We start from the raw sequence: 14,388 nt of genomic DNA on the forward strand, positions 1-14,388 counted from the left end.
CAAACATTATGGATTAGCCTCCATAGCGTGCAAAAATATCAGCTCCAAATATAATAAGCCTACACGCTTCATTGCTTTCGTAATATTACTTCAGGAGGATGTAAAGTGTGACTCTTCTCCTTTTAGGTTTTTTTTAGATCTTATTCTAGTGTCCTAATCAACACAGACCGATGTTGATTAGAGGTCTGCCTTTAAATGAACAACTCCTTATGTCCACAACTCTATGTACTATTTTACTTATTCAAACAGCGTTTTTGTCTCGAAGTCTTTTACGGCGGCAGTAAGTCAACAGTCTCGTGTTTGAGGGCGCAACAGGAGACTGAAGTGATGGAGGAGGAGGTGGGCTGCTTTACGTCCCCAGCCCACCTCCTCTTATTCCTCCTCCTCCAGCTGCTTCCAGTCGCTTTCTGTCAGCAGGAGCCGGAGGAGAGACCAGTCCACCAGCGCGCTCCTGAAGCGAGGAACCCGACGAGCATTTCCAGGAGCGAAACCTTTTCTCCACCTCCGCTGCAGCGAGAATTTATAAATGTGAGCTTTCGTTCTCCGTGTATCTGCTGCGAGTCTTCAGCATGCCGAAGTTAGTTTGAGGAACTTTGTTTTGGGGGGGAGCTTTTACGCGCAAGGGTCTCCAGAAGATCTCTGCATGCCCTTGGTGAAATATAAATAGCGTCGCCTCTCGGTTTTTTCTTTATATCACCAAAAAACATGTTTTCCTACGAGATGTTCATCTGCGTCCTGGCCATCGCCTGTCTCTTGGAGATCCCCCGAGGCACCTCGGCCGCGTCCTGCGAGCCCATCCGCATCCCCATGTGCAGGTCCATGCCGTGGAACATGACCAAGATGCCCAACCACCTCCATCACAGCACGCAGGCCAACGCGGTGCTCGCCATCGAGCAGTTCGAGGGGCTCCTGGGCACCCAGTGCAGCCCGGACCTGCTGTTCTTCCTGTGCGCCATGTACGCGCCCATATGCACCATCGACTTCCAGCACGACCCCATCAAGCCCTGCAAGTCCGTGTGCGAGCGGGCCAAGTGCGGTTGCGAGCCGGTCATGAAGAAGTACAACCATACGTGGCCGGAGAGTCTGGCCTGCGAGGAGCTGCCCGTGTACGACCGAGGAGTCTGCATCTCACCTGAGGCGATAGTCAAGGCGGAGGGGCCAGGTTATTCATGCATTTATCACTGATTTTTGCTATGTAATTATTTAATACTAACATTATATATTCTCGGACTCTTGATAGCCATTTAGGTGTAAGAAAGTGACACGATTTGTGCAAATGTAAACTGTATAGTTTTATTTATATAATATAGATACAGATTTTATTATAGTCTGTGCGAAATGTTGGAACACTTCATAATCTCAATATCAAAGTGGGTAATTTTTATTTATTCACTGTAGTGATGTGAATTATGGAATTAAATATTCATATACTATATTATAATGAAATGTGTGTTATTGACAGTCTTATCATTCTGAAAATGTGCACATTTACCTAAATAATTTGTTTATAATATATACATACACATATATATATATATATATATATATATATATATATATATATATATATATATATATATATATTGATTGTATTGTAGTCTATATGTAGTATAGTAGGAATATGTGTATATGGAAAGTGTGATTATTATCATTATCATTATTATTATTAAATGGCATGAATTCAGGTAGATTGAATACTTTTGACATTGTCACTATCAAAATAGCCAATTTATATTATTATTATATACGTTATATATATATATATATATATATATATATATATATATATATATATATATATATATATATATTATATTATATTATATTTGATGTCTTTTTGGGGCACTGTCTTTTCAGTATCGAAAGTGGCTACTTTCACATGAATTCATATGAACCTTCTATATTCATGCACGTTAGTTATAACTTATATTATGTGTATAGTATTATTTATTCTATTATTAACGCCTGCAATCATTAACATCAATAAAATTCTGTAAAATTCTTTCTTCCCCAAAGATAACCCGTACTATCAAGACCCTTCAAAATGTAACCCTGGTGAGAGAATGTTTTATTACTTTGGAAATTATTATAAATTGCTCATTTTAAAGTGTTTGAACATTAATCTGAGTTCTGGTACTTATACAGAAGGAAACCCAGACTTTCCAATGGATTCACATAATACCAACTGCAAAGGAGCTAATGGTATGTTATTTAACCATCAGTAGTTTTGTTATGTTTTTTAGTTTTGTTTGTGCGCATAAGTTATCTACAAATATTATAAAATTGCATATCAAAGTGCTTTACAGTTGCTGTTTAGATGATGCAAAAATAAAACAACATTTCTTTGAACGTAACGTTGCAGGTTTACAGCTGTGCCTAAAATTTCTAAAGATAAATAAACGCCTTTACTTTTTCAGATCGGTGCAAGTGCAAGTCTGTGAGGCTTGTTCAAAAGACATATTCAAAGAACAATTACAATTACGGTAAGGCCTTTACCGGTTTCCAACCTGCTCTTTTTCTTTGCTTTGCACCTCTGTACACGTTCTCCGTTTTCATCGTTTCTCTTTGCAGTCATCCGGGCGAGAGTGAAAGAGATCAAGACCAGAAATCATGACCTGAGTGCCATCGTGGAGGTCAAAGACGTCCTGAAGTCTTCTCTGGTCAACATCCCTCGAGACACCGTCACTCTTTATTATAACTCCGGGTGTCTGTGTCCTCCGCTGGCAGCCAACGAGGAATATATCATCATGGGTTACGAAAATGAGGAAAGGTCCAGGTAAGGCCTGATTTATGTGATGGGGGATGTTTGCGGATGGTTTTCCTGTTCTCATAAATCGTTTCTCCCACAGGCTGCTGCTCATTGATGGATCCATTGCGCAGAAGTGGAAAGACAAAATGGGCCGGAAAGTAAAGGTATGAGAAATGGGTGCTTCGGTCTTAAAATATCTAAATGTTACTTAAAATGTCGAACACCTCACGTCATTGCATGAGAGGTAAAATATGAACTCAAGCAGCAGCTGCAAAGAAATGACGTTTAATCATACGCCCGTGAGCCAGCTTTGATTAGTGACTTTTAAGCAAGCGATCTTAAGGTGATTTTTCATGAAAGTACGAATCGGTTCTCCTGAGGTTCTCACAGGTTTCCGGTGTAGAACCAAACAACTGTTTTTCTTAAAAATAAAACATTTTATCCTCTCAAACCTAGTTTTTGTATAATAGATAACTGAATATGTAATTAATATACTCTTAAAGTCTCCAAATACTTGTATGCATATATAGACATATGTGTTTGTGGACATCCATTTAATTATGTATTTATTTTAATAAATGTGCTTAACTTTATACATATCTAGTAAGGTATATCTAGTAACTTTTAAAGTATGAACGGTTTTACACAAATTAATTTTTGCGTTTTTATGTCACCAAATACTTACGTCTAAATAGAAAGAATTTGCCTATTTTTATGATTGCCTATATATGCGTGTATATTTTTAATAGCCCAGATAGATATGTAGGCATGATAGCAATAATGTACGTTATTCTTCTGCAAACTATTTTGTACGGGTTTGACCTGCTGACATTAAATGTAAGACTGTAGAGTCTTTGAATGAGCATATGGAAAGAGGCCCCTGATGCAGAGGGCAATGGGAAGTGACTAATGTTTTTCTGCGTGTGCCAGCGCTGGGACCTGCTTTTGCGTGAGCAGAGCCGAGTGAACTCGGGCAGGAGCAACACGAGACGGAGCCGCCACTAACCGTCTGTCCTTAAGAAAAACCACACGGACAATCCCGAGGAGGAGAGGAAGGTTCAAAAAAAAAAACTGAAAAATTGCACTATTGTACTTTTTGTTTTTCATTTTTGGCTGAGACTTTGTGTTTTTATTGTTGTTATATTCTCATAAACAAAATGTTGCCTTTGCACAAACAAAATGTTGGTTTGACATTGCTCTGTATGCTTGTTGGGAAAGGGTGGAATGAACGGGAGGAGGGAGGAGTGTTGAGGGCCCAAAGATGCCAGTGCGCTTCGACGTGACGCAGCACTCCATTGAGCTCGCTGTGTGCAAAAGCAACAGACGCGCTCTCATCGCAAACTGCAGCTGCGCCGAATTTCCCCCTCAGGAGGTTTAACCGTTCTTCCGAAGAACAATGAAGAACGGCGCGGGGGAGAGAGAGAGAGAGAGAGAGAGTGAGAGAGAGAGAGAGAGAAAGTGAGAGAGAGAATCTTTTGGCAGGAGCACAGAGACGTCGAGATGATCCAAGGCTGGGAGCGTGTAACATTATCGTGGACGACGAAAACAAGCTGTTGGGCTTTCTGAATGATGTTCATTTTAAAAAAAAAAAAGAAAAAAAGCTTTTTACATGATAATTTCTGTAGTTCTGTTCTCTCGTAGATATGCTTGATCTTAAGTGTCAGCTGCATTTGCAAGCGTCATGCGATTAAAATGGCCATCAATGTACAAACTGTACATGACGCTTCAGAATCCACCGCGCGTCCATTATCGGCCTGTAACCCGGTTTGCATCTAGCTGAAGACGTGACCATTAATGTATGCATTGTTGATGACACCAGTTTCACAAACAGACATTTTGTCTTCCAAGACGAACAAGAATATTTCTTCACTGTACTTTCGGTTCAAGTAAAGATCTTTAATCTTAACTCGGTGTGACGTATTTATTCTTATTGACGCGTGATGAACTTTACTCACCCCGAGGCCCGTCCGAAATGTGGACGAGTTTGTTTCTTAATCAGAGCAGATTTGGAGAAATCCAAAGCGTTGCGTCACTTGCTCACCAATGGATCCTCTGCAGTGAATGGGTGCCGCCGGAACGAGAGCCCAAACAGATGATAAAAACATCACAATTATCTACATGACTCCAGTCCGTCAATTAAAGTCATGTGAAATGAAAAGCTGTGCGTTTGTAATAAAACTAATTCGTTGTTGAGACATTTTTAATTTAAAACCATTTCTTCTGGCTGAAATGTGAGTCTTCTATCCTTCTACCCTGTGATGTTTTCATCATCTCTTTGGACTCTCATTGTGACGGCACCCATTCACTGCAGAGGATCTATTGATGAGCAGGAAAGTATTGCTAAATGTCTCCAAATATATTGCAATAAAGACAAAAACTCATCTATATCTTAGATGTCCTGAGAGTGAGTCATTTTTAGTCCATTTAAATTTTTAATCCTTTAAATCTTGTCTTAATATTTATCAAAATATTTTTTTTTCTAAAAACAAGAAATAACCTTGTTTCCCCTTTAAATTAAGTTTGTGTTTAATGCATAAATTCACATAATTTTGATATTTCGAGTCATGACGAGGAGAAAATTCAGTAACACTTTACAATAAGTTGTCATATTGTTTGAGTTGATATATTAAATAACATCAACAAACAATAAAAAAAGCATTTATTACATTATGTTTTTATCTTTATTAATGTTATTTAATGAAAATACTGTATTGTTTATTCATGTTAGTTCACAGTGCATTAACTAATGTTAACAAACACAACTTTTGTTTTTAATAACGCATTAGTACATGGAAAAATTTACATTAAGATTAATAAATGCTGTAAAAGTATCGTTTGTTCTTTGTTCATGTTTACTAATGTTGTTAACCGATGAACCTTATTGCAAAGACAAAAATACTAAATAAGAATATTGTGTTTTGCAGTGAATTCAGAGGTTTCTTGACCTGAAAACTCCCCTCATGTTCCTTTGGCTGTTGGTCTCTGGATAGAGAGCAAACCTGGAGCCAGTCCAAACGAGCATGCTTTTGCAGTGTTTTGTGAAGCATTCCTGCTGTCAGGGAAAGAGAGAGAGTCTGTTTGTGCTTCTCAATGCTGTGGCTCAGTACTGGGCCCGGCATTACAGTAATCTACAGTAATAGAGTCATACAGAGTCACTCTTTGTAAACAACCTGCTCCAGAGAGCTGTTGCAATGACAGCTGTGGACCAGCCTTACAGGTACAGACTGCAGTAGTTTCATGCACTCAAATTCCACGGTAAGAGAGAGTTTTCAAATAACATCAAACATATTTGACACATTTGTGTTCCTACGCTTAATGTGCGTGATTAATCAGTGTATGTTATTGAGCATATTAACTAAAACCATATAAAATATTTTTGTTATATATATTTTGTTATATATTTCGATATATATATGTACTAAAATAAACTATAAAAAAATAAAAAAACAATATTAAAATAAAATATAAAAAAAATATATATAAAAAAATATATTATATATAATATTTATAACAATATATATATATATATATTTATTTATTTTTTGAATGATTTAATTTTGGATGATTTAATTTTTAACTTTTATTATAATTTAATTTTTTTTTTTTTTTTTGAAATGCACTTTAAAAATAAAGATTCTTCACAGTGACGTTCACAGAAGAATCTTTTGTTTCTCAAAGTACCATTCAGACAAAGATCCATCAATTTCTTTCATAATCTAAAGAACCTTATTTTGCCACAAAGACCCTTTTGTGAATCAGATTCTTTATGGAAACATTTAGACAAAAAAGGTTCTTCTTTGGTATTGTGAGAGACCTAACATTTTATTTTTAAGAGTGCGATTCGGGTCCAATTGACATCCATAGTATGGGGAAAAAAAGTACTTTGGAAGTCAGTGGGACTCTAAACAGTTTGGTTATCTTCAGAAAATATCTTTTTATTATCAGCATGTTTATTGTATGCTTTTACCTTGCATAGCTTTATTTGTGTTTCTGGATAAAATCCACCTGTCAAAGCAGAACTTGATTTGGAAATTGAAATTTTGTTTTAAAAGTAATTGTTTTTCCGTCCTGTGGATATGAACAGACCGCTTTTAGGCCGTCCATCCAGCGAGTGCTGACCCACGTTATGTCATGCTGTCAGCTCCGGCGGATGTTGTCAGACAAAAAAAAATTACTCCGAGACAAATTTATGTAGTCCTACGTGAAGGATCGGCGTAATCCCGTGCAGGGGGTTTATGGGAGAATTAACATGACATGGATTATTTATTGCGACATAATTGATCTTACGTTACGAGCCCATAACCGAGGCTAATGAAACGCCCTCACAATCAGTCCGTCCTGCAGCCCTCATATTTTAACTTGTTGAAATTATGCGACATGTGGGAGCCATCAAACAACATAGCGGCAATGTAAATCTCCCGTTTCCGTTTCTCTAGAGCTGCCGGAGGAGGAGTGGAGGGTCTGGGGCACGTCTCTGCTCATTCAGCATCTGGCCCTGCATCAAACCGATGGCCGGCCTCCCCGAAACATATCACTGACTTCACAAAACAGACCTGTAATGACTACCAGAGGAGCACTTCAGTGAGGCCTAACTACAGTTCCTCCGTATAAAATCAGCTTACGCACCATCGCCGGATTGGTTTGACATCCATTATGCATGAGAAGGGAAAGAATGGCAGACGATGCACTGATGTGTTCATTTTATGATGCTGAGCAGAAATGTTCCCTCTAAGTTGATGTTTGATGTCACTTCCGTGCAGACCAAAAGACAACCAGCGACGCAAGGGGACAAGAAGATGTGAAAGGAGGCAAAAATGCAGAAACTTTCATTTTTAATGGATGGATGGAGTTGCATTTTCAGTCATTTTCAGTGTGCACCTGAAGCTGTGAGGAGTCTTAAGGCGCTTAAGGCCCGTAATGTACTCTGCTCAAGTTCATTTCATGTTCTCAATGCGTCAGTAGGCATCCAATATTCACTTCTTGTGTGTAACCCGTCTTATGTATACTAATGGTTTTAATATATTCTTACTCAAGGGGGCGATAGAGATGCCTTCAAACGTTTGAGTCATTAAAACAATAACAAAATAAAGAAAAGGTTACCATTTGCGTTCATAGTTGGCTGAATTCCCACAAAATATTATTATTAACATTTTAAAATAAGATTAAACACACACACACACACACACACAAACTATACAGTCAATAGTATGTTTTGTACAGGTGTAGAATTGTATATAGAGAATTTAATAGTAATTAATGTAAATGTAAATAGTAATTAATTCTAAAAATAAATAAATAAATAAATAATTTAAAAAAAATAAATATATATATATATATATATATATATATATATATATATATATATATATATATATATATAGTGTACATAAAAAACTTCTGTGTTATATGTAACTAATCACTATATATATATCACTATATATACACACACATATATATATATATATATATAGGCCTATAGGTGTGTGTATGTCTCTTACATATATCTATCTATGTACAGTATAATATAGATAAATAGATAGATAGATAGATAGATAGATTTGACAGTAAAGTATAGATATATGTAACAAACTTGCTACAAAACTCCCCAAAAGTCTTTAGTTGGCAAAGCACACACTGCTTGGGTCTGGTGCTCAGAAGAGTACCAATAAAATATGATTTGCTCAGCAAGAACAAAAATTAGAGAACATTGCTGAGCAGAACAACTCTTAAAATTGATCTAGCCCTGTTTGATGTGGGCAGTGCTATCCAGAACCGCTGACAATGAGCACCCTTCCGGACCCTGGACAGGACCTCCCTGCACTCCTGAACGCTGAGAGAGTATCAAAGACTTACTGACCTCCATAATTCACAGCATAAGGAACTGCTGACAAGAGGAACTGTCCTTTTGGGTCTCTTTTTCCCTTTTTAGACATTTCCTGTCACACCGTAGGGTCTGCGTTCATGAATATGAACGGTGATCAGAAACACATGTTGAAATGTGTGTGAAAAATCTGGGAAATGTTTCAAATTTGAGGTGTGCAGACCGGGCCAAGTCGCAATTACATGCTGATAATATTTCAAGGTCACAGTCATTCATATTAATGATCTTTTTTTCCCCCATTTAATCTGTTTTTGTCAATGTGGGAATTAATTACTGCCATACTGACTCAATAAATAATTTTATTCCACATTAAACCAAATTATATGATTGACAAATATACCTTTTAGTTCATTTTGTCATTCTCTAAAGCTGAATTATTATTATTATCATTCGCTATGATATATCTCATTTATTTAGGCCTATAATCATATTTGTCAGTAGTATTATTTATACATTTATGTGTAAAAAAAATTAACGAGGAAAAAAGTAGGCCTACAGAGCGCACCTTTAAACTGCTCCTTGATACGGCATTTTCTTTGGGTTTGTGTTTCTTCGGTACGTGTTAACGGGAAAAAAAGAAAAAGATATTCCAATGCTAATTAAGTTTTGCACGCAAAGGGAATGAAATGGGCACAGCAAAGCCAAGAGTCACTTAGCAAAACCCTTTCTCAAACAAGGCAACATTTATGCCTATACATAATTTGGACTTTTACAGGGAAGGAACCTCTTGTTTTATATTTAACACATTTTGGGAGTCCCTCTGTTTGATACATTTTAATGCTAGCACAAAACATGCTCCCTAATTATCACCTGCCATTAGTTTTAAAAATAACAACATTTCAACTTTGACATGACCACTAGAATGTGATCTAACATTGACTGAAAAATATATATTGTTTAATCATTTAAAAAAAATTAAATCAAGGTACACTTCTTTTAAGGTTTCTTGCTTGTGGTCAACTTTACGTAATAAAACCGTCGTAATTCTGAAGGTCTTTAATTCACCTCAGATCGTTAAACAACAAATAAACTTGTGAGCTTTGTACGTTTGTAATATCTTTAAGTAGCTAAGGTGCTTTTATTGTTCTCCGTGGACATAAAGTTCACAATTTACGCGTATAAGTAACTTTTGAACGGAGAACTTTAACCTCCTTTGAAAGCTGGGATGTAGCTAGGATGCTAAGAAGCATTTTTGTTTTGCATCACGACTAGCCAATATCACTTTGGCCATATGCATTATATTGTATTATATTAGTTCATACGACTAAGTAGCAAATCATAGTTCGTTGTTTGATATGTCTCACTCAGACATCTTATTTTAATAAGAAGTAAAGTACATTAACGCCAATAAGGCTAGTTAGCGCGGCTCAGTCAGCCCCTGCTGGAAGACGCTTGAACTACACCGTTATAGGTATAAAAAGCCATTATTTGACAGATATTTAGAAGTAGACATGTAATCTCATGAATTAATTTTGTACGCAACGCATTAAACGTTCATATGTAGTATTTATAATCTTTGTATAACTGCCAAAATGTTGTTATATCATATAGATTTAATGGCACGTGCATATTGCACGCTTCCAAATGCTGTTGAGATGAACGGGAATTAAAGAGCTACTTGGTTAAAGAAACAGTTCACCGAAAAATTAAACATGTTGTCAAGCCATTTTGCAGAATATTTAAATGTTATGCTCAAAGCTGAAAGGACTACACTCTTTTTGGTAGCAAAAATCAATGATAAAATTATCCAAAAGCTCTGTAACAGGTTACTTTATAGTTGGACCTATTAGTTCATTATTAGCATGCATATTAGTATAATATTAGCCATTTATTAGGACAAATTAAGCACATATTGATGCTTTGTTTTACATCCATAATCATTGCCAATAACTACTACCTTATAAAGTACTGATTCAACAATTGAGTGAAAAGTCAAAGTTAATAGTTAACAAGCGTTACCAAAATCTTTAACAAACAAACCCAAAGGTTGTGGGTCTGTATGTGTCGAACTCTGTCAAATCTTTGTACATCTGTGAAACTTTCCGCGGAGTTCTGAATCCATGTGGCTGTACAGATAACTGACTCTAAGCGCTTTCATATGTGTCTGGTGCTCTGCGCTTGAGATCGGCCTCAGTCTGATCACCCCTATTGCAGGAGCATGAATAGGCCTATTGCACAACACCACGCCGGTTTTGTTGAAATCAAGCCCATCTTCCCCAATTAAGCATCAAAAGAATTCTGAATCAGCAACATTTACTGTATGTTACCATTTATATCCCGCACCCACAGAGGGCCGTGCACATATGCACGAGTCTCCTCCACAGGTGCAAAGTGGTGGATGATGAAGGGTCGTCTGGGCTGTAGAGATCCCGCTCAAATGCATTACAGATGTGTGACTTAGTCCGCCCCACTGTTAGAACATCTGTACAGCTTGCATTTACGGCTTCTTTTCTTTGCCCTCTGCCACAGAAAAACAACTCTGCCCTTTAATGAGGCCAGAGACAAGTGGAGGCTTCCTGAACTTCGTGTGGACACTTTCAGGAGGACGTCGAAACCTGAACAGCTGCTTTCTGGTGTGCTGGTTAGTCTTGAATTGCACAGCATAACATTTTGGGGCCCTTTACTCGCTCTCGTGTTCTTTTAAACTGCTATGATTTTGTTTATGCTTCTGAACACGAAGGGAAGTAATTTGAAGAGTTATGTTGAATTGTGCTGAAGAATTGGTCTTTTTCATACAAATGCAGTGGACTTTAAAGCTATGACATGGACACGAAAGCAAAATTTCTTTTGTGTGTATATATATATATATATATATATATATATATATATATATATATATATATATATATATATATATATATATATATATATTTATTAGTGGTTGTTCATATAATTAATATAACTGAACTAATATATATATATATATATATATATATATATATATATATATATATATATATATATATATATATATATATATACCATTTTATGTAAAAACTTTATTATTCTTTAATATATACATATTTATATTATATATTATATTATTCTTACATATATACATCTATGTGAGTGTATTTATGTGTAGCTTCATAATAAATATACACAGTAACCTACACACAAATATTATGTACATAAAAAAAACTTTTGACTTATACCGGTTAGTTCCATTCCTTTATTCTGATTGGTCAGCACCTGTGTTTTATTCACGATACATCACTGCTATGACCGCTTCAGCATAAACAATCAAAAATACCGTGTATTATGTATTTCGGCTGAATTAAATCTCTGTAATTTATTTAATGAAGTGGGAGTGACCCCTGCTGGCGTTACGTTTCATCTTTTGAGACCACGCCCTTCCCCGTCTGTCGTTTCTCACGCGGAGGTATGTTGCGTGTGCGGCGCGTGTTTGTGTGGCCTTCCGCGGTTTTTCCACGCGACGAGGGAGTAGTTTTCTGTTCCAGGTATGATTATATATGTCCATTTCTCCACCAGTTTACACTGTAATGATGCTTGCAGTCTGTTTTGAAACTATAAGACTCCGTTAGATGAGAGGCGTCTTCATAACATTCTCTTGTTTGTTGCTGTCGGGGACTATTTTTTTAGCGGAAGGACTGCATTTAACGAATTTCAGTGCATATATATTTTTAAAAAAATATTTTCGCTTGTGTTAGAGGTAAACAATGTATATATACTTCTTATATTTTTATAAAAAAAAATCTCAGCAAATTTATATTAATATTCAATGATAGCCAGCTGGCAGATGTCATGTGAGGAAACATCTATAGTCATTTTTGGGTGAACAGGTCCTTTAAACCATTGCAGTCTGCAGCAGTGGACCAGGTGAGGACTTTAACTTCCATTTCGAAGGGATTGGTCATGTTTCCTGGAGCAGTGCTTCTCTTCACACTAGATCCTCTCTGAGCACCACATTCTCCAACTACTATGCCTCGTCTTGCATTTTTCCTATTAACTTTGTATACTAATTGATTAACTACCAGTAAACAAACCTTTTCCTCTCAAGGGAAAAGTCAACACCAGTTTGCTCAAATACCAGCCTTGAGGTTTGAAGGACTGTGTATGCTTGCAGACGAATCTATTATCGTAAGATCTCTGCATTGATAAACAGCTGGAAGCTTTCAGATTTGCTTTTAGATGTTCTGCAGAGTCAGGACACACAGGACAGAGGCACTTTAGAAAAAAACAACAACAATTATCGCTTTTACATTGTATGGACAAATAAGGGCTTTACCATCTTTTTTACTTAATCATTAACATCAGTGACTTTTACACATCAAACAGGAGATTTACAAAATTGGGAGTTCTTGTTAAATATATATATATATATATATATATATATATATATATATATATATATATATATATATATATATATATATATATATATATATATATATTTTACATTTTATACACATTTTATTTAGGTATAATTTTAGCGACAGTGATATTTTTTTAAAAATGTAGTCATATTCATGTTGTTGTCATACATTAAAAAAATATACCCTTTTCACAGAAAAAGGTGTAAATAATAGTTATTTACGGTTTTATAATATAGAAATATTCATAATTAAATGTTTTCCTTGAAACTTTTTTTTTAAACAATTAATAATAATATACATTTTTCAGACTGAGGGAACTAGCCATTTTTACTTTTAAAGGACTATGCAATAAGCCTAATTTTTCCACTGACATTTTTATAACATAAAAAAGTAATTAACATAATTTCAAACTGTATTATTTCTTTATATATTTTTAATAAATCACCTAGATATTTTTTATTTCAAACCCCTCTAAAAATCTACAAATAAATTTAGTTCAGACATTAATAATGTTTACAGATAAAGATTATTTGTATGATTTTTGAATAACATAATAATAATAATAATAATAATAATAAATAACTGCTTTAAGGAATAAAATGTCTAAATAACTTTTAAGGCTTAAGGCTGACTATTATTTATTTATTTTAAATTATAAACATGTTTTATTAAAATCTCTGTGAAGTTACATCATCTTTCTTTTTCCTTTTAACCCCATGAACATTTTTAAAACTAATTATAATTCAGACTTTGAAAACATATTTACAATAAAAACATCTGCATATGAATTTCTGAATAAAATAGATGAAAAAATCTACAAGACTTCTCTCAGTCCGTGTGTGCATCTGAATTTATAGTCGTCAGGGAGCTTTATAGTCGTTTTACTTGAGTCGTGCACCTGATGAAGAAAAATCATTACAGCGGTCACATGGGCTTCATAAACCCTTTCTCCCGACTCCCTAATGTGTGTGAACGTCAACCGTAGCAAAAAAAAAAAAAAAAAAAACTACGTGAACCAAGTCAATAAAAAAAAAAGGAAAAAGAAAAAAAATTGTATCATTTTGGTGTGATATTTAATAAAAAAAGTATAAAACTTTAATCAGGGTATAAATTTCAAAACACATTTTTATGATTGTCCAAAATGACGTTGGTTTTTAAAAGCATATAGTGTGTGTTTTCCGTGAACTCTAGTGTTCCTCTCGTTAAAAACCACATTGTGGTTACAAGGTGCTACAACGTGCTGACGCCAGAACTGAGAAAAGCGCTGCCAGCCGAGAGAGCCTGTCCAGCGGCCCCAGGTGGGATTTTTCCACCTCTGAATGAAAGAAAATAAACGCAGGGTCGCCCAGTTCCCCAGGAATCACCCGGGCAACCGCAGCTCCGGGAACGCTGCCTCACCTGGGCAGGACGTTCACACGCTT

At 35.7% G+C, this 14,388-nt stretch overlaps 1 protein-coding gene and 1 long non-coding RNA gene across 2 annotated transcripts; one reads left to right on the forward strand and one right to left on the reverse strand.

Moving 5' to 3' along the window:
- Window positions 1–391: 391 nt before the first annotated feature.
- On the forward strand, window positions 392–4,655 carry frzb (frizzled related protein). Its single transcript, XM_043249591.1, has 7 exons — window positions 392–1,162; window positions 2,017–2,055; window positions 2,146–2,202; window positions 2,418–2,483; window positions 2,572–2,776; window positions 2,850–2,913; window positions 3,680–4,655. The coding sequence occupies exons 1-7, from the start codon at window positions 706–708 to the stop codon at window positions 3,752–3,754; spliced, it is 963 nt and encodes a 320-aa protein (XP_043105526.1). The 5' UTR covers window positions 392–705; the 3' UTR covers window positions 3,755–4,655.
- LOC122352087 lies at window positions 3,681–6,188 on the reverse strand. Its single transcript, XR_006251847.1, has 2 exons — window positions 4,539–6,188; window positions 3,681–4,503 (listed from the first exon to the last, which is right to left on the reverse strand). It is a non-coding gene; the product is annotated as an uncharacterized LOC122352087 (long non-coding RNA).
- Between the last annotated feature and the right edge of the window lie 8,200 nt (window positions 6,189–14,388).

Source organism: Puntigrus tetrazona, chromosome 9 (assembly GCF_018831695.1).
Source record: "Puntigrus tetrazona isolate hp1 chromosome 9, ASM1883169v1, whole genome shotgun sequence".
Classification (NCBI taxonomy): Eukaryota; Metazoa; Chordata; class Actinopteri; order Cypriniformes; family Cyprinidae; genus Puntigrus; species Puntigrus tetrazona.